Source organism: Hemicordylus capensis, chromosome 1 (assembly GCF_027244095.1).
Source record: "Hemicordylus capensis ecotype Gifberg chromosome 1, rHemCap1.1.pri, whole genome shotgun sequence".
Taxonomy (NCBI): Eukaryota; Metazoa; Chordata; class Lepidosauria; order Squamata; family Cordylidae; genus Hemicordylus; species Hemicordylus capensis.
In genome coordinates, this window is record NC_069657.1 from 194,578,431 (window position 1) to 194,599,017 (window position 20,587).

The window sequence follows — 20,587 nt, forward strand, 5'->3', positions numbered from 1 at the left end:
GCCAATTAATAATAATTATAATAATTATTATTACTATTAATTCGATTTCTATACGGCCCTTCCAAAAAATGGCTCAGGGCAGTTTACACAGAGAAATAATAAATAAATAAGATGGCTCCCTGTCCCCAAAGGGCTCACATTCTAACAAAAAAACAACAACACACAAGATAGACACCAGCAACAGTCACTGGAGGTGCTGTGCTGGGGGTGGATAAGGCCAGTTACTCTCCCCCTGCTAAATAAAGAGAATCACCACGGTGAAAGGTGCCTCTTTGCCCAGTTAGCAGGGGTAAATGCTATTTACTCTGATTAGCAGCGATTCCCTAAAAGTTTGGAGAAGCCTCACTTTGGAGAGTGAGTAAATTAAGATCTGATAACTATAAAGTGGACAACTGTTATTCAGTAATGACTGAGTGAGTGAGTAAATTACTTAACTGTAGATCTTAGTGATTGGACCTCAAATTTATACCTACAAAGCCTGCCTACAAAGTCTTCTCCAAATGCAGTCCCTTGTGGAGCACCACTGTGAGACAATGGTGTAACATTTATCTTCTAGTACCAAACTATAAAAACAATTACCATGACCCAATCCTCCAGGAGCGCAGCAGCTGCATATGGAGGACTCTCACAGGCTCAACTGTGTCCAGTTTTCCCATCCATATGAACGTGTTAGTGCTTCCACCAATATATGCACATAGGAAGTGAGAATGAATAGGAGGTCTAGGCATGTCTTCCATATCTCCATCCCCCTTGTCTTCTTCCACTTGATTCAAATTAGTCATGTTCCACAGCCGAATAAACTTGTATAAAGGCAAGGTGTAGGGCTAGATGGAGAGATGGGAGATATGCCTGCATGTTGGGAGGTTCTGCCCATACATGTAGACAGAAGACTGGGGGAAACAGAGCTCTGTTGAGCTTAGAGAAATTGTCTGTTCTTAGGTGCTACACCTGTGGTGGACTGAGTTGTGCCCAACATTTTATACAATCTAGCAATTTTGTCAAAAGAAATCAATTGTTGATTAATATAGGATCCTGTCTCATGAGCCAAAAATGGTGGCAATCAGAGGCGTATCTAGGGAAAATAACGCCTAGGGCAAACACTGAAATTACGCCCCCCTGTCCAAGCATCTGACACCCATCTTTCAGATAACTTTACCATAATATCAGCTGAAAAATACAAGTCAGGCTCATTAATCTTTTAATATTTCAAAAACTATTTAGCAGTGGACTTAGCCAGACCAAAAAATGCTAGAAAACTACAAATTTCAGTTAGGGGTGGGTACGGACTGGTCCGGAGGCCATTGTAAAGGCCTCCGGACCGTCCGGACCGGTTTGGACCTGGCCGGTCCGGGTGGAGGGGGTCCCTTTAAGGGCGGGGAGGGTTTACTTACCCCTCCCGCCGCTTTGCCCCCTCCAGCGCCCGTATTTTCTGTAGAAATTGGGGCGGCAGGATACCTCCCCACCGCCCCTTCTGCCTCCTCATTGCCTCCTCATTGCAACAAGCCTTCTGCGCACGTGGCACGGTGCGCGAGCTTCACGTTTACCCGACGCGACGGGTAGACCGGGCCTCCGACCGCCAGAGGCCCGGTCTACCCACCGGGACGAGGCCGGGTAGACCGGGCCTCCGGCGATCGGAGGCCCAGTCTACCCGTCGCGTCGGGTAAACGTGAAGCTCGCGCGCCGCAAAGTAAACCCTCCCCGCCCTTAAAGGGACCCCCTCCACAGTGCCGGACCGCAACTGTGCGGTTCCGTGCACACCCCTAATTTCAGTACACTGGGGCTCATGAAATATCCAAATACTATGTGGAGGTGTACTTGGAAAACTAAACAGAAGCCGTGCCACTTTGCAGGTCTAATTCCCTACTATGGATTGTAGCATCACTATTTCATAAGTTTTAAAATTTGACTTTTCCCAGATACTCTGAAAATAATTAAAGGATATGCAGAGTAAACTGTGTCACTGCTTAGAATATATTCTAGTCTTTCAGAAAGACAGTTAAAATGAGAGAAAGAGAGCAAGAAAATTCCAGTGGGCCTTAATATTAAGGATTTCACACTGATTTAAAGACAAACGCAGCATTAATAGCCATATTATTAAGACATCACATTTAACTCACTTATCACAAGAAGCAAATTAAGAGCAAATGAATACAATCCTAGCTCATAAGCGTCAGCTCAGTATTCACAAACCCTGATTCTCTGTACATAGTGCCAATCTGAATATGTGTACAGTGTCTTATATTATTATTATCATTTTTTACCTGTAGCCTCTTTGGGGGGCTTCCTAAAGGCTAGGGTTTGGGGGTTTTTTGCAGAGGTTCCCCCTGACCCAGCTGGCCTCTAGGGCCTCGCAGGTACCATTTGAGCATGTGCAGTGGCCATTTTAAAAAATAATCTTTTTTTTTTAAAAAAGGCTACTGAAAACAAAATGGCCACCGCGCATGCTCAAATGGCCTCTGCAAGGCCTGGCATAACCTAGGACCTCACAGAGGCCATTTGAATATGCACTGTGGCCATTTTGTTTTCGGCAGCCATTTTTGACAATTTTTTTAATTTTACAAAATGGCGCCCCCCCTTCAAGTGGTGCCCGGGGCACATGCCTTGCCTGCCCTACCCTAGATACACCCCTGGTGGGAATGTCCGTGTGGTGCAGAAAGTGTAATTTAAGTCCTGATCTCCAGATTTATTATAGGATCTTGTTTGACCATATAATTAATATACAGGAATCTTTTAATTTCTTTTCTGTTCTGGAAGAGTAACTTGGAGGAACAAATACTGACTTGAAGGTATCCAAGCACAAGAACAGCACAGCCAATTCCTGCATAGTAACTTGCAAAAAGGGTCATCTGCTTTTCAATATCCAGCAACCTATTACAGAGAGAGAGAGAGTGAGTGTGAGAGAGAGAATTATAGTACTGTAACAAATTCCCAAGAGCCAATCTACTTGAAAGCTTGTTTGAGCTATGTGCTAATGGGATTCCCTACATGAATTTAGACAAATGGTTTAATATATGAACACGAATACTAATATAATTCAGTGACTGCACTGACTTTTGTGCAATTCATCATGGACAAAGCAGAGAAAGCAAATTCAGTGGGTTGGATTCCAAAAACTTCTGCAAATTGAGGAAGTCTCATTTGCCCAAAGAGGGCAGGGGAAATTGTTTGCCAACCCCCGTTCTTCCTGCAACCCTCCTTCTCTTAAAGGTTTATGCTTTGCACCACCAAAATCTGCTCTTAAAGGCCAAGAAAGAAATCTGAAAGAGGTGACTGCAGAATTTTTATTTTGACATATTCTGGAAAGAGCTGTCAGCTGGTCCAAGAAAGGAATTTTTGATACCCATCTTCAATCATAGATCGTTCATATATTAAAATGGGCAATAATCAGTAAATAACTACCAACTCTTCCAACTCTGGAGAGGCAAATAGCCCAACTGGGCCAGAACATGTTCAGGTGCCATCATAATTCAATGCATAGTAATGATAAAGGCTGCAGATCCAATGTCCTGTTACACATGCTTAAGCCCAATGATTTCAGTGGGACAATCATGAGTAACTGAAGGCAGAACCTTACTTGCAAGATCAGTCAGGTTAGATCCCACACAGCCAATGCCATTCAAAAACAGAAAACAACTAAAATGTTTTATTCACTTACCCACAACTTATAGATGCATTATTTTCATTTTGCTGATTGGAACCATTGATCCACATGATAGTGTTATTCACACATGTTTTGTTCGGGTCTCTAAGCTCCTGTTTTTCAATGTCATATTGAATAAATGTGTCTGTCATTGCCCCAAAGACAAGCAACATGGCTGGTTGGGCTGCTCCATGAAAAAGGGCACAGATGCCACCCAAAACCATCATCATTGTCTCAGATGGAGAAGCAAATCTAAACTATAAAGAACAACAAGTTGACATTGCTCACAAGTCTCTCTATGTATGTGTGTATTAATGGTCATGATTTTTAACATAAATTTTACGGTAGGCTCCACCACGTCATTCTGGAGAAACCATACCTTTCTTACGACACAAGTTACATCTACATCCAGGCAGCAAAATCTGACCTACTGAATGAATTTACCACAATAGATAATTATAATAAAATGAATTAAAAGTTAACAGTTGGGAAAATGACTAAAGTTTTAAAAACTCTGAAGGTTTATATTAATAGCAGCCACATAGTGACCTTGCCAGAATGCTTCAATGCAGTGATCTAAATATCCATATACATAAGAAATATTGAAGAACAACAGATTATTATTACCAGCTGAAAGAAGCCAACTCGAATTTCATCCTTTTTCTTCTTTGATGTCCTTCAAAGAAAGCAAAGTGTATGGAATTATAAGGTTTTCTGTCTCAGGTATGCAAGGATCATTTTCCTGGTTGTCCCTGATGGTCAGGTTTCTTCATAGAACCAAAGATTGGCAGAAACAAAAGACAGCATCATCCAACCACTATCAATCCCTGTTCCTCACAGGTTAACCAGCTCTATCCAGACTATAATCAAATATATTTCCAGGATCCTGAGAAATATTGTTTTCTTTTTGCTAACATAAAAATTAAGAACAGCCCTGCTGGATCAGACCCAAGGCCTATCTAGTCCAGCATCCTGCTTCACACAGTGGCCCACCAGATACCTCAGGGAAGCCCAAAGGCAAGAGCTGAGGGCATATCCTCTCCAACTGTTGCTCTCCTGGAACTGCTATTTAGAGGCATCTCACCTCTTAGGCTGGAGGTGGCCTATAGCCATTGATAGACTTGTCCTCCATGAATTTATCTAAACCCTTCTTAAAGCCACCCAGGCTGTTGGCTGTCACTACATCTTGTGGCAGAGAATTCCATAGGCGTTGTGTGAAAAAGTACTTTGTTTTAGCAGTCTGAAATTCCCGGCCTTCCGTTTCATGGGATGACTCCTGGTTCTAATATGAGAAAGAGAGAAAAATTTCTCTCTATCATCTTTCTCCACACCATGCATGGTTTTATAGACCTCTATCATATCTCACCTCAGTCATCTTTTTTCTAAACTAAAAAGCCTCAGGTGTTGTAGCCATACCTCATAAGGAAGATGTTCTAGGCTCTTGATCATCTTGGTTGCCCTCTTCTGCACCTTCTCCAGTTCTATAATGTCCTTTCTGAGGTATGATGACTAGAACTGCACATAGTACTTCAAATGTGACCACCACATAGATTTGTATAAAGGCATTATAATATTAGCATTTTTATTTTCAATCCCCTTCCTAATGATTCCAAGCATGGAATTGGCGTTTTTCACAGCTGTCGCACATTGAGTTGACACTTTCAACGAGCTGTCCACCATAACCCCAAGATCCCTCTCCTGGTCAGTAGCAGCTCAGACCACATCAGCATATATGTGAAGTTGGTGGGTTTTTTTGCCACAATATGCATTACTTTACACTTCTTAACACTGAACTACATTTGCCATTTTGTTGCCCACCCTCCCAGTTTGGCGAGATCCTTTTGGAGCAAATCACAATCACTTTTGGATTTCACTACCTTAAATAGATTGGAGTCATCTGCAAATTTGGTCACCTTGCTGCTTACCCCAACTTCTGGATCATTTATGAATAAATTAAAAAGCATAACAAAGTAAGAAACATGAGCAGAGCCAGATATAGTAACATCAGGGATCAGTCAGGTCAAAGGCCTGTCAGATAAAAAGGACTTTAACGGAGGGCAAAACATTATTGCAAGGGAGCTAGATGGATCTCTCAGGTTCCACAGGCTAGGTGCAGCGAGCAAGCTAGGGGAGCAGGGGCCGTGTTTGCCCCCTCCCTGGTGGCCCCTCAGAGTGAGAGATATAATGAAGAAAATAGGGAGGGGTGGAATTTGGGGGCCCTCAGTTCTTTGAACCCATCCACTCAGTTATAGCTACTCCCCTGGCTTATACATTCCCACCAACTGTACCTCAGATGGTGGGATGCGAAAGAGAACCTCCCCTGCTGATGTGTATGACAGGCCAACCCATATGTGAGCAGATGGTCCTTTAAGCATCCTGGCTGCTGTGAGCCATTCAGGGCTTCAAAGAGGACAGCCAGGACTTTGAATTGAGCCTGAAATGGATATGTGATGGATATGTGTGTGGGTTGTTTGATTTTTGGAGTGACCTGTTCAAACTTCTTTTTCTATCTACATGAATGTTTTAGCTGTAGCAGATACCCCCCCCCCCCCGGCAGTAGGCAACGTTTAACTGAATTAGTGGATGCTGTCTGCAATTATGCTAGGCAGGAGAAACCAGTTTAACTTACTTGCCCCCCTTCACATCATTCTTGGACATCTCCTTTTTTGTATAGAAAAACCTGTAAAAGGTAAGACATTGTTCCGTGAGCACTCTGATTGCATCTGGTTCTGTATATGGCCAATCATATTGAATTTATCCACAAAAAGTATGCATCATCTAGACATCATTTTGTCATGTCCCAGATTTCAATAGCGGTATGACATCTTAAAACATAAATTATTTACATGGGGGTATCTTTAAATACATAAAATGGGTTGTGTGTGTGAGACTCTGTGTGTGTGTGTGTGTGTGTGTGTGTGTGTGTGTGTGTGTGTGTGTGTGTGAAGGCTTTAAATTTATGATTTCAACAAGGTTCTAAACAGTTCTGTTCAGAATGAGCCCTCGTACTAGGACACCTGATACCGTGCTGATCCTTACATCCTCGTCCTAAGCACCCTCTTCTATGTCCACTCCCAGCTCTGTTGCCACCATTGCTGCTTCTTTCACTTTGATTTTCACTTTGAGGAGAGCTGGTCTTGTGGTAGCAAGCATGACTTGTCCCCATAGCTAAGCAGGGTCCACCCTGGTTGCATCTGAATGGGAGACTTGATGTGTGAGCACTGCAAGATATTCCCCTCAGGGGATGATGCTGCTCTGGGAAGTGAAGAAGGTTCCAAGTTCCCTCCCTGGCTTCTCCAAGATAGGGCTGAGAGAGATTCCTGCCTGCAACCTTGGAGAAGCTGCTGCCAGTCTGTGAAGACAATACTGAGCTAGATAGACCAATGGTCTGACTCAGTATATGGCAGCTACCTATGTTCCTATGTTCCTATCCTAAGCACAGTTCTTTTTGAAGTGCAGTCCAGATTCCAGTGGATCTTCCTTTCAGGTAAGCCTTCGTTCTTGCCTGGCCCATCTGCCACACCCCATGTGAAAGAGGCCTATTTCTGAAATGTGCTTTGACAGAGCAGAGACAACTTTTCCTTCTCCAAGTGCTTTATTACAACTCTCTCTCTCTCAGTATTTATTGCATGTAACCATTGGCTATGGCAACCTAACTCACCAGTGAACAAGGCTGTCTCCTCCAGGTTCAGACTGGCCCACAGGGCAACAGGGCATATTCCCAGTGCACCCCACCAGCAGTGCACCCCTAAGCCCCGCCGCATTCGGCAGCAGTGAATACTTCCATCTTTAAGTACCTGTTCTGCTCAAAACCCGGCGCCCTCCCCACATACATTCCACTGCCCTCTCAGTGCCCCCAGTCCGGCCCTGGTCTCCTCCTACAGACATCATCCAGTTTCCCTCTTACAGGAGGTTAATCCTTGTGACTACATCTCTCTTTCTCTGGACTTAATAGGAACTGTGTTAAAGTCTGCTTTTTTAAAACTCCCTACCTCTGCCTCCAGCCCGCTTTCTAGGCCTCCGTCTGCTCTAACTCCTGCTATGCTCTTCCTGGTACTTTCTGCGTATCTGAGGCTTTTAAGAGCTGCTTGGGTGGGGGTTATAAATCCCAAACAGGGCCCAAGCTGGGAATATGGCACTTTACCCCTGCTAACTGAGCAAAGAAGCACCTTTTAAATGTGGTGACTCTGTTTAATGAACAAGGGGAGAGCAACTGGCCCTATCCATCCCCAGCACAGCATTCCTCCAGTAGTTATTGCTGGTATCTATCTTATGTTTCTTTTTTAGATTGTGAGCCGTTTGGGGACAGAGGAGCCATTTTATGTATTTATTTATATTTCTCTGTGTAAACCGCTTTGGGAACTTTTGTTGAAAAGTGATATATAAATATTTGTCGTATCTGTTTTATCTTTGTACCCAGATCAAGGGGCCCCAGACTGGACCGCAAACCCAAAACCATAAGAAAAAAACTGAGGCATGAATCATGCTTGAGGATATACATGCAAACTTTTTCTCTGTATGTATGCAGGGTGTCCAGCAGTGTTCCCTGTAACTGGGATCCCCAGATGTTGTTGACTACAGGTCCCAGAATCCCCAGCTGCAATGGCCTTTGACTGAAGATTCTGGGAGTTGCAGTCAACAAGATCTGGGAATCCATGTTACAGGGAACAGTGGTATCCAGATCCCATAAGATCTTGTGAGATTTGCTGTAGTCAACCAGAAGCAGTGCTAGATCAGAATGAGCAACATAGTTCAGTGGGAGGACTTCTACTTGCATCTTAGTAGAGTAGGTTTATTGTGCACTCATTGAGTTACTAAGGGGAAGTCTTCCTAGCCTGAACTCCCATCTAGCAAAGAGTGGAGCTACACATTACGTGTGTGTGAGTGTGTGTGTGTGTGTGTGTGTAAAACAAAAGCCTGAAGGCTGCTTTTCCTAGCTAAAACCTACTTTGGAAGGAGGCAATTTAAGTAGAGAAAGTGCAGGACGGTGTGATTTCAGCCTGAGCTGTGTGAACTATACAGTGTTAAGGTAGCCAATTTTTCTATTCTTAAGACTTCTTAGTTTTGTTTTAATGTTGTATTTCAGTACATATTTCTGAGCTTAATTCTGTTGCATTGAGAAAGCACTTCTTTTCTCTTCTGTTTTTTAATATGATATTGTATAATGTACTACAGCCCAAAATAAAATGTTAATTGACTGGCTGCCAGTCAAACAATCAATCAGTCTCATATTTTAAGGAAAGCAACCAGAAGGAGAAATGTATCTTCAAACCATGCTGTGGAACCTGTGACAGCTGCGACCTGCATTGTAAAAGGGTTTAATTGATACCGTGGCATTTTTCTTTTTCTTTATTGTGTTAGCTATTCTTACGTGTTCTGAATGTTTGCTTAACTGACATCAATTGTGCAATAATTATAGTTCAGGAAATTACAGCGCATGGCTGCATTTTAAATGTTACAAACACGTCAACGGATGATGAAATATAGTTTTTAGAAATAAAACCAAATATTGAATCTGTAATGGAGTAGAATATCTACATTACTTACTCTGATTTGCTGATGCCATTTTCTGTTGGGAAATAAATACATCATCTTGTGAATAGTGATTGGAAATAAATAGACATTCCAGCACACACACACCCTTATCATGCAAATGCATAAGTAGTAGTTGGGTAAAGATTCAGTTTTCAAACCTGAAACCTCAGACCATTTCCCAAAACAAACTCAGGAATAGGACTGTAAGGATGAGCGAGCTGGCTCACTTCAAGCAGTCTGAGTTCGAACCAGACCAACTTTGGATTCAAAGAACTGTATCGTAGGCCAGCTCAGGGGAGTATACTTGTGAAGGGGAATCTGACGAGGATTCCCCTGTACAAGGAAAAGGCATTCCCTAGAGTAAATGTATGTGAGGGCAGGGGAGAGAAAAGGTAATTTTTACCTTTAAAATTCAGGTGGCGGGGATGGCAGAGGTGACCATGGCGGAGACATCGGAGGTGTCAGCAGGGGTTCCTCCAATCCCCGCCCCCCCGCCGGCCTCCCAAATGACAGCCCAGATTGATTGCAACCTGGTTCAGGCCTCTGTGCCTGCACGGAGGCCATTTTCGTGACCTCCACGCATGCGCAGAGGCCATTTGCATCACAATGTGATTTGTGTCACCATGCAGTATGTGTCACCATGCGGCAGCTGGCCCAGGCTGTCATTTGAGAAGCCGGAGGGGGGGTAGAGGAGCCCCTGCCACTGCTTCCAATGTCTCCGCCATAGCCACTGCTGCAGCCATCCCCATGGGTGAATTTTAAAGGTATAAAACTACCTTTTCTTCCCTCCCCTCTCGCATTTACACTAGGGAATGCCCTTTACTTGTAAAGAGGAATCCTTGCTGGATTCCCCTTTACAAGCATAGCCCCTGAACAGTGTTCCCTCCAACAGGAATTCCCAGATGTTGTTCACTACAACTCCCAGCATCCATAGCTGCAGTGGCCTTTGGCTGGGGCTTATGGGAGATGTAGTCAACAACATCTGGGAATCCCTGTTAGAGGGAACACTGCCCCTGAGCCAGCCTGTGAGATGGCTCAGCCCGGTTCGATGGTCGAACTGGATGGGCCCAGTTCAGCCAAGCCCAGACCAGGCCGGTCACACTGCCAGCTTGCACATCCCTATAGGATGGGATCAGCATTTTCTTAATTTTCCCAACCAGAGGAGGATACAGCAGTAGTTTGTGGGTAGGTGACTAAGAAGAGAAGCAAAACTAACATACCAGTGTTTGATTCACAAAGAGAATGTCTGGAACCAGTTTAACTATGTAGGATGAATGTGTTCTATGTATCAATAGCTTGTCTAGGCTTTCAGCCATCACTTACAATTGTTTTGCAATGACAATCTTCTCATCTTCTGCTTGGTACTTGGATATGGACTGGACCACATGGCATAATTCATTTTCAGATAAGGATCCTTTTTAGAGTGAATGCAATCTAAAGGCCAAACTACTTGAGAGGAGAGGAGAGCTGGTCTTGTGGTAGCAAGCATGACTTGTCCCCTTAGCTAAGCAGGGTCCACCCTGGTTACATATGAATGGGAGACTAGAAGTGTGAGCACTGCAAGATATTCCCCTCAGGGGATGGAGCCACTCTGGGAAGAGCATCTAGGCTCCAAGTTTCCTCCCTGGCTTCTCCAAGATAGGGCTGAGAGAGATTCCTGCCTGCAACCTTGGAGAAGCTGCTGCCAGTCTGTGAAGACAATACTGAGCTAGATGGAGCAATGGTCTGTGGCAGCTTCCTATGTTCCTAATGTTATAATGTGCTTGGCCTTGACATGCCTAGATTTTCCTTGTAAAATAGCAGCTGCAGGGAAATAATCTGGACTGGGATCATGGCATGAGAAGATGGGAGCTTAAACCTCCCCCACCCATGGCTGCAAATTGTCCAGGAGGAAAGCTTCCATAGGCACCAATAGGGCAAACAGCATCCACAGGGGAAGGAGGCTGACCTGGTAAAGGCAAAGGGTTAAAATTCCCCAGATCCCACCCTGCCACTGCTATTTAGTAAAGAGAAACTGAGCACGTCAGGGTCAAGTGTGTTATTAACATGTGTCATTGGCCCTAGGTGTGGTTGGAAAATACCGTCCCTGCCCTTAAAATAGTTTCCTTGGAATGCAGCGTACGTGGGTCATTTCCATTGCACATTGGAACCCTATTTAGACTTTTTAAAAAAGCCACTGTACCTGGTTACAGTGCCAAAAGCACGTCCAGAAGTCCTGCCCCAGCCCATCACTCTTTGCCTTCACAGCGCTGCTCATGGGTATGGTGGCATTTGTCTGAAGAGGGAAACGTCATAACTGCAATGGTGGGTGCTGTCAATCCATGACTGACAGCCTGGATCGCCCCAGAATACTTATCATGGAAGCTCCCACCATCATGGTTACAGCATTTTCCTCTTCAGACAAACACCACCATAACCATGAGTAGCACTGTGGCCCGTTTTTGGTGCTGTAGCTTTGTACAGAAGGTTTTTGTATGGTCAATCTGTATGCAGATTGTATGCAGTCTGGGAGTACTTCTGGATCCACACCTCTCCCTGGTATCTCAGGTTGAGGCAGTGGCCAGAAGGGCTTTCTATCAGCTTCGGCTGATACGCCAGCTGTGTCTGTTCCTTGAGATGAGTGACCTCAAAACAGTGGTACATATCCTGGAAACCTCCAGATTTGACTTCTGCAATATGCTCTATGTGGGGTTGCTTTTGTACGTAGTCTGTAAACTTCAGTTGGTACAGAATGCGGTGGCCAGGTTGGTCTCTGGGTCATCTTGGAGAGACCATGTTACTCCTTTGCTGACAGAGCTACACTGGCTGCCAATAGGTTTCCGGGCAAAATACAAAGTGCTGGTTATAATTCACAAAGCCCTACACAGCTTGGGCCCTGGGTATTTAAGCGAGGTCATTGAGGTCATCTGGAGAGGTCCATCTCCAGTTGCTGCCAGCTCGGCTGGTGGCCACATGGGGACGGGCCTTCTTGGTTGCTGCCCCAAGACTGTGGAATGCACTCCCTACTGAAATACAGTCTTCCCCATCTCTGGCAATTTTTAAAAAGCATTTGAAAACCCACCTCTTCACCCAAGCTTTTTTGGCTTTTTAACTTTTAGGTTTTAATATGTTTTGACTTTTTATATTGTTTAAATTGTTTTTAAGTTTTATGTAAGTTTTAACTTTGTTGTATGTTATTGTTAACCACCCAGAGACTAAAGTTTGGGGTGGTGTACAAAATTGATAAACAAACAAACAAACAAACAAACAAATAAAAAAGAATTGGCTATTCTACATTGATGAAGACACAGCAAAATAATGAGGGCAGATAATATGGCAAATCATTAGAACCATTTATTGGAGTTGTTTGTATTGGCTTGAAATAAAGCAAATACTTTCTAAAGACATTTGTCCGCAATGATGTGAACCAATGTGCATGGAAAAAGTTAACTGGTATGTGTTCAAAGCTATTATTAAAATGCAAAACATCTTACGTGGTCCATCTGGTTCAAAGGCATTGTTGTCTTCTCCAATTTTCTTTATGCTGCACAAAGTAACTGGTTCAGGCATGATCAGCTTCTTGAATTTCCTATAAAATTGCAAACATTGTGACTTACATTGTGTTTTTTCCAAGCTACATATCTAGAGCACCACCATCAACCAACTTCTATTAGCAGCAACATTCAGAGTACCTTCCTGCTTTACATGCACTCCAGGTGAAATAGTCAGAGGGACGATGCATGGCCATTTCAGACAATTTATTTAATAGTTATCTTAGTTATATTTATAAAATAGTTATCTTATCTTTATTTAATAGTTATCTTAGAGAGCGCCTTCTTCTGTATGATTCCCACCGCACGTCAAGGTCATCTGAGGAGGTCTGTCTCCAGTTACCATCGGTTCATCTGGTGGTGACTCAGAGGTGGGCCTTCTCTATAGCTGCTCCTGGGCTGTGGAATGCACTCCCGGCAGACATCTGTAATTTGAGTTCATTATGGTCTTTCAGGAGAGCCCTTAAAACCTATCAGTTTGGCCTGGCCTTCCAGGGTTTTTAAACTACTGTAAACTGTTTTAAATTGTTTTAAATGGTTGCCCTGGTTTTCCAGGATTTTTAGCTGTTTGAATTTTTAATTGGTTTTATTTTGTTTTTATAGTTTTGATTTTAATTGTTAACTGGTTTTAATTGTTTTTATTCTGTTGTAAACCACCCTGAGCCATTTTGGAAGGGCGGTATATAAACCGAATGAATGAATGAATGAATAGTGACAACTGCATGTTCTCTCATGGAAAAATCATCACAATTTGCTTATTTGGGGGTATTAAACAACATTGATGAACACCAAGCTAATAAAAACACAGTAGCATGTCCAACTGGCTGACAAGGTTGATACCATGCTATACTTTTAATATAAATAACTCTATATTTTAGCTTACATTTTATTTCCTAAAAGATAATTGTTTTAATGTCTCATTTTCAAAATCATAACATTCCATTCAAAGTTGCTATCATCAGGTATATCTTCAGCCTTGACCATAGGATTACAGAATGTCTGACATGTATACCAGTCAGTCAGTGCAAGGTAGCAAGAGGCATGACATGAACACCTCCCTCCTTGGCATTTCAGCTGCTTGCAACTACAGTGCACTTCCTTTCATATATTATCTGGTGCTGGGCTTCCTGTCATCCAGGCGATGGCAAGGACCTTGTCCTCTAAATACCAACCATGGGCAACAGGTGATAGAGCATTCATCATTCAAAACACATAATGCTACATAATAGCAGTTTCATAGTTCAACATTTTGCTGTGTGGCTGTAATACATCATGAGTTGGTGGCATGCTCTGCTCAAAAAATTGGGATGATGCTATACACAACATCCTGTATTGGGCATCATTCATACTTGATGATGAAGCTTGGCTGTATAGATGACACACAGATTTTTCCAGTACATGATAGGTTGATTCCTGTAGTATGAAGTCTTTTCCCAGGATCAGTGAAAGCATAAAGAAACTCTTCATCTTCACATCTGACACCAAATGCCTTTCTCTTTCCTTCATCATAGAAAGCACTTATTGAATCACACCTTGTAAATGTGTGGAATCCAATAAGAAAGGGGCATACCTTGTGATCTAGTGCTACAGTGACATTTCACCAATTAGCAACATGACTTCAATGTTTAATCTCAGTGGGACACTATCAATTGTCAGGCAGTAGTGACTTGAGATTAATTGTGATTGCAACATCTTCAGCTGGGTTCCGTTTTATGTTCTAATTATTATGTTCTGATAGTTTTTGGCAGCATGTTGCACATGATGAAATATTATTGAGTCACATTCTTCACGGTCAAAACTTAAGTCATCAGTAATGACCTTGTATTGGCACCGGTGGCTAGCCAGTGACCAACAGGTTCTAGGATTCGAAGACAATCTGCTCATACCAGGGTAATGCCAAAGAAGTTTTATTAGGTAGAGCTCACACCCATCTACCTGAGTAAAAGCCTGGAGATTAAACTCAGGCTACCTGGTGGGCACTCCACATAAACAGCCCTCCCCGGGTAGGACTGTGCAAGCCCAGGTAGGACTGCTGCTCATGTGAACAGCCCAAAGGTTTTTTCCATGCACGTGATACACATTTTGTACTTCTTTTCTACATCTTTTCCATGATGTTCATGCATACTGCTTCAATACATTGTGGATCTCTTCTGGTCATTTTGAACCCTCCTGGTCACACATTGGGCAAAAGCTATTAAAGCTATAGCCCCAAATCCTTCAACTGACAAGGGGAAAACATCAGTTATAGAGCTATACCTTTGACTGAACCAACCAACCAACCAATCAATCAATCAAATGTGCCCTACAAAAAACAAAAACAAAAACAGGACAGTTGGTGGAGAATTTATAACCCAAGAATTGGGAGGTGATTTTGGAAAGAAAGAGAGAGAGAAAAGATTACAATATGCAATTTGACCAAAGGTCTGAAAGCACCTACTTCTGTTCAGACCGTACATGCATGGTCCCTCTCTTTGCAAACAGGAACTTGCACAGGGAAAGCCAATGCATTTTAGTACACAGAGAGGCTGTTCTCACAAGCAGCCAAGACTGGGCTAGGGCAGCGAAACGTGGGTTTGGCTGCCCATGGGAAGCCATGGGAGCCAACTGGGAGCCAACCCACCTAGGGAGCCCAACTCTTAAATGAGGTTGACGGAGCAAGCACTCCCTTAGCTGCATTTACTTGACCCTTTGCTGGGGGGATCTCCACAATGCACCATGCACTTGTGCAGTGTATTGTGGGATTTCTGAGGGCTGGGACACATTGTCTCAACCCCCACACCTCCGTGCTGCAGGCACACAGGACTGCTTGTCTGCGAGCTCATTTCGCTCTCCCAACAAATTCGGTAATCTGGGTGGGGGGAGGGAAGTTTACCAAGCCTTGCCCCCCTCCCCACCACCCACTGCCCTGCCCGCCCAGTCGTAAGAACGACCTCAAAGACCCTTTCACACATTCAGCCAAACATGCATATGGGGTGGATCAGTGGCTACGAGCAAGCATGACCTCACTCTTCCTTGTACACTTGAACATGTGCGAAATGCTAAAGAATCTGATTTTTTCTTCTTATGCCCAGGAAGGTACTGAAACAGCTTCATATTTATCTACCTACAGAAAGTAAGGACCAAACTAGATGAGATGCAGGAGATCAGTGACCGGAACACAGGGAGCAGTGTTCCCCTCACTGCAACAGGATTCAAGCATTGGGGGGTGGTTATCCCTTTCGCACTGTGCCATCTTCCTAATTTACATCCCTCATCTGCTATTTGCCTGGGGGGAACATATCGGTATCCCAGAGGTATCTCTGAGAAAACACGGAGATATCCTGACCCTCAGTTCTTTCTTCCAATATTTTTTGGCATTTTAGAACATTTGGAAAGGCTATAAATAATTAAAAGTACCACTTTCCATTCTGTATTCTTTCACGTGATGAAATAAGCTGTATACTCACAGTGTGTTCTTTTCGAAAGAGGAGCTGTGAAGGCTGAGCTGTCATTCTAATTAGGATTAGAACAGCCTTCAGAGGTGTCATAAAAATAGCAATCACGACTGATAGGATACCTTGAGCAGGGATCAGTCAGTGGCAAAAGAAAGCCCAACATGGACAGAGAGACATAGCCAAGCACCTTTCCCCCAATCCCTCTGTCTCTGTCCCTTCCTTATCTATAGCAATCCAGGTGCTGGGGGCTTCGTAGAGAGGGAGAGACTCATCTCTATAGTATCCGGAGGAAAGAGTTGTGGCATACAAGGCCCAGGCAGTAAAAGCGTAATTAAGAATATTCATAATTTAATGAAATAAGTCTTCAGATTTAGTCTGCGCTTGAGGCAAGTGCAGACTGCTTTCTATTCTCCTGCTGCTTGTTCTTTGTCTGCCCTGCCACTAGTTTTGGACTGAACTAAAACTGCAACTAATCTAGAACCTGGCCTGGATCATGGAATGGATTTACTAGAAACACAACAATAGCCAGTGTTGTGTTTCTGCCTAGCTGTCAAGCACAGTGAAGAGGGCAGCCAGCAACCTTTGCGTGCAGTGAGCACCCAGCTGTCAAGGACAGTGGAGGGGTGGCGACGACCAATGTAAAAACAAAGAAACAGCCCCCCACCTCCCAGATCTCACACAGTGGCGAGGCCCCTGCAAGAAGTCATCACAAAAGAGAGGGAAATTTTAAAATAAAGCAAGCAGTGTGGGTCAGAACATACTAGACATAACGTCTTGGTAATGGCTTCAAAAATGGAAGAAAATTTTCGTTGGCTTGCATGAAAAGAGTTAATCATACTGGCATGGTAAAGGTAAAGTGTGCTGTCAAGTCGATTTCAAATTCTGCTGCCCACAGAGCCCTGTGGTTTTCTTTTGGTAGTATACAGGAGGTGTTTACCATTGCCTCCTCCCACGCAGTATGAGCTGATGCCTTTCAGCATCATCCTATATTGCTGCTACCCTTATAGTACCAGTGGGGATTTGAACCGGCAACCTTCTGCTTGTTAGTCAAGCATTTCCCCGCTGTGTCACTTACAGGGTACTGGCATAGTAGTGCCAGTTTATTTAAGATGAGTTGTTTCAACAACACAATCCTGTTTACTCAGAAGTAAGCTTCACAGTGTTTGGTGGGGATTACTCCCCAATAAGTGTTTAGGTTTGACAGCTAAAGGCTTTCCTTTCATTATCTCCTCTACCACAATATAATCAACCTCCTTAGTGTAAACACTAGTCCAGATTATTGCAGCTATAGGATACAGTTTCTGTACAATATAGTTCTCAAGCATTTTTGGAATACTTCATTTCCCTTTTGATTTATTCCTAGCTTCCATTTCAACTACTTTGGGAGCCTCTTGAGAATACAGGGCAGAAACATTTTCTTAAAAACACACATGGTAATAATTACCTGATCACCTGTCCTGCTGATACCCAGGGGATCAATTCATGCCTCCTGTTTTAGGTTACATGTCCTTCACCCAGGCTTTCTGTATCCTTCCACTTAACCCCCTTCATATTAGGAACCAATTTTTTTAACACTGTTTTTTAGCCTACTTTCCAGTAGGCTTATGAGATCACCCAGCAGTGTCCATGGTGTTTTTACACAGGGCTTTAAAGCCCTTTTGCTCTCACCTCCTTTGGAATGGAGGGTGTGCGTTCACATAGTGAGCAGATTTACCTTGAAGTCCCTGCAAGCTATCGAGGAAAACTTCACACACAATTTGGATTTTTCATTATGCGTTAGATTATAGCCCGGTTTATATCTGGCGTTAAAAAATGCACTTTTTGCGTCGGTTTTTTGGGACAACTTCAGGTTCACAGTAAAGCCTCACAGTAAACCCGCAGTAAAACCTGCTGTTTGGGAAAGAATCATGTGTGTGTGTCCCCCATCAACTTCTCAACGCTTGAACCAATATGAACCAAATCGGGTACAGTTGTAGAGACACACAGGGACAACTCAACAGCATAGTTTGTGATTATGTCATCCACCCTGATTCAAAATGGCAGATGCGTAAATGTTTGAGGCACAAATGTGCTAACTTGTGAATTGCCTAACCGATTTGAACCAAATTTGCTACAGGTGTAGGGACACATAGGGAAGCCTCAATGGTTCAGTTGATGATGATGTCATCCACCCCAATTCACAATGGCAGACGTGTGAACGTTTGAGGCGCAAGTGGGCTAACTTGTGGACTGTGTAACTGATCTGAACCAAATTTGGTACAGTGGTAGTGAGTGACACATAGGGACACCTCAATGGTGGTGTCTTCTTCTGAGAAAACACACATAGGAATCTGGACCAGGCAAAGATATGAGGCGAAAACGTAGCCTCTTTTTTATCCTTCCTTCCTACCCCTCAGCAAAGCACAAAGGAATTCACGGGGGGAAGGGGACTTGCTTTGAGTAAACATTATAGATCAGCATAAAATCAACAGTTTACAATAGCATTCTAATGAGCAATAAAAATGTTACAAAACTTACAAACAATAAAACAGAATTCGGCCACATTTGCGTAAACATTTAGACCAAGCATCCCATGCTAGGAAGTTCCAAAGGACACACTAAAAACCATTCCTACCCAACACCAAGAACCCAACATTACGGCTATCACCGGCTCGGTTGGTGGCTACTCGTGACCAGGCCTCCTCTGTGGCTGCCCTAGGGCTCTGGAATGCACTCCCTGTTAAAATCAGAGATTCTCCATCTCTGGCTGTTTTTAGAAAGACCCTTAAGATGTACATGTTTTCTCAAACTTTTAATTATTTTTAATTCCTTTTATATCATAATTGCTTTAATCATTTTATCCTGTTTTTATATTTGTTGCATTCTAACTTATACACCTAAGGATGTGCATATCAGGCAGTATAAAAATATGCTAAACAAACAAACAAACAAACAATACAATACAATACAATATTAAATAACAACTACAACAATGGATCCAAATTTGGTTCTAAAAATAATTCATTGAGCAGATTATGAGTACGTGCTATACCTTTCCCCCCATGGGCATTATAGTAGTTGGGGGGGGGAGAATTAGATATGGAGACTGTTACAGGGGTGGCGGGGTCAACCCTTTGCCCAGTGCCTCTGCTCTGATCCAGTTCAGAACCCTCTGAGTCTGCCTTTAAATAAAAATTAAATGCCAGACAAGCAGTAGTGGATCACGTTCCTCATCATAGCCTTGCTATGAAAAGTGGTGAATAAATAAAACAATCTCACTTTGAGCCAGGAATTTCTGAAAAATAATTTGAAATCCTTGTTTATTCTACAAGACTGTCCTTAAGACAGAAATTCTGAACTTCATAAAACATGAACCTCAGAAAACACAGGTTAATAGTCACAAAATCCATTCCATTATTCTCTCAATTACAGTAAGATTATTAGAATCTGGTCACAAGAGATTTTTAAAAACATTTTTTATTTGCTGGGGTATATTATTACACTGTTGCTTACCAGCTGAAGTAAGAAGAAGAAACAGAGAAACAACCTCCAAGGATCCAGCTGAGTGAAATTAGTCAGTAGAAATTTGTATATCCATTTTCAACATCCCTTAGTTTTTAACATAATAACCCATTTATCAGGATTTAAGCTCCTAAGAAGTCATTGACTGTTTACACACAGGTCAGTAACCGTGTGGTCACTAGAGTTCATTGACATCCAATGTAGAATTTTAACTTTTGCTAAAATTATCATATCACCAAACATCAGAACCAGGCAGAATATTAGCTCTCCTGAGAAATTACGCTCATGACAGACAAGAGAAAACCATATATCTTTCTTCAGTTAGGCAACATTAAAATGATTCCTGATTATGGATCTATGATAAAGTAGAAAGGATATACTGGGTTGGATACTACCACAATAAGTGACTTAGGCACAAACAATACTTTGTGTACAGGTCAAGGAGTGGGGCTTCCAACCATGATCCCATATCTACTTAATATGCATACCATACGGCACAGTCATGAGGAGGGAAGTGCTTTGCTTTAACTTTTTTTGCTTTGTTTCAAGTGGGACTTACTTCCAAGTAAGCACACACAGAGCCGCAGCCTTAGGTCCCTGAACATAACATTTTTCATTTCAACACTACAAGCAGGGTTGCCAGGTTACAGCCCATAAATGCTGCATTTCCCTTTTAAAGTTACAAGCAATAGAAGATAATATGGGAGGGATGGAGCAGTAGACATTGTGGCTGCATTATCTCCTACAGACTCATAACTTTTAAAAGGAAATATAACTTTTTGGGAAACATAATTTGCTAGCAAGCAGTTCATTCTTCAGGCCTTGCACAAACAGAAGCCTTGCACAAAGGCTTCTGCTTAAAGCAAGGGACCAAAACAGTCCTCTAAGACAGGAGTTCTCAGACTTGGATCCTTAGATATTCTTGGACTACAATTCCCATCATCCAC

The 20,587-nt window shown here is 42.9% G+C and overlaps 1 protein-coding gene across 8 annotated transcripts in view; it reads right to left on the reverse strand.

The window, feature by feature from the left end:
- The window catches only part of ABCB11 (ATP binding cassette subfamily B member 11), a 159,875-nt gene that overhangs the window by 69,640 nt on the left and 69,648 nt on the right, over positions 1-20,587 (reverse strand). For 4 of the 8 annotated variants that reach the window (XR_008310313.1, XR_008310311.1, XR_008310316.1 and 1 more), the window contains 6 exons: positions 12,649-12,743; positions 9,188-9,209; positions 6,270-6,320; positions 4,268-4,316; positions 3,656-3,897; positions 2,781-2,868 (listed from right to left, as the gene is read on the reverse strand). Coding sequence is in view for 5 of the 8 variants with exons in the window: in XM_053264897.1 (XP_053120872.1) it covers positions 2,781-2,868; positions 3,656-3,897; positions 4,268-4,316; positions 6,270-6,320; positions 9,188-9,209; positions 12,649-12,724 (528 nt within the window). In the remaining 3 variants the exon portion in view is untranslated. Of the gene's footprint in view, positions 1-2,780; positions 2,869-3,655; positions 3,898-4,267; positions 4,408-5,056; positions 5,553-6,269; positions 6,321-9,187; positions 9,210-12,648; positions 13,131-19,631; positions 19,649-20,587 lie in introns of those variants that run through there. The other 4 variants (XM_053264887.1, XM_053264916.1, XM_053264907.1 and 1 more) reach the window with 4 other exon arrangements.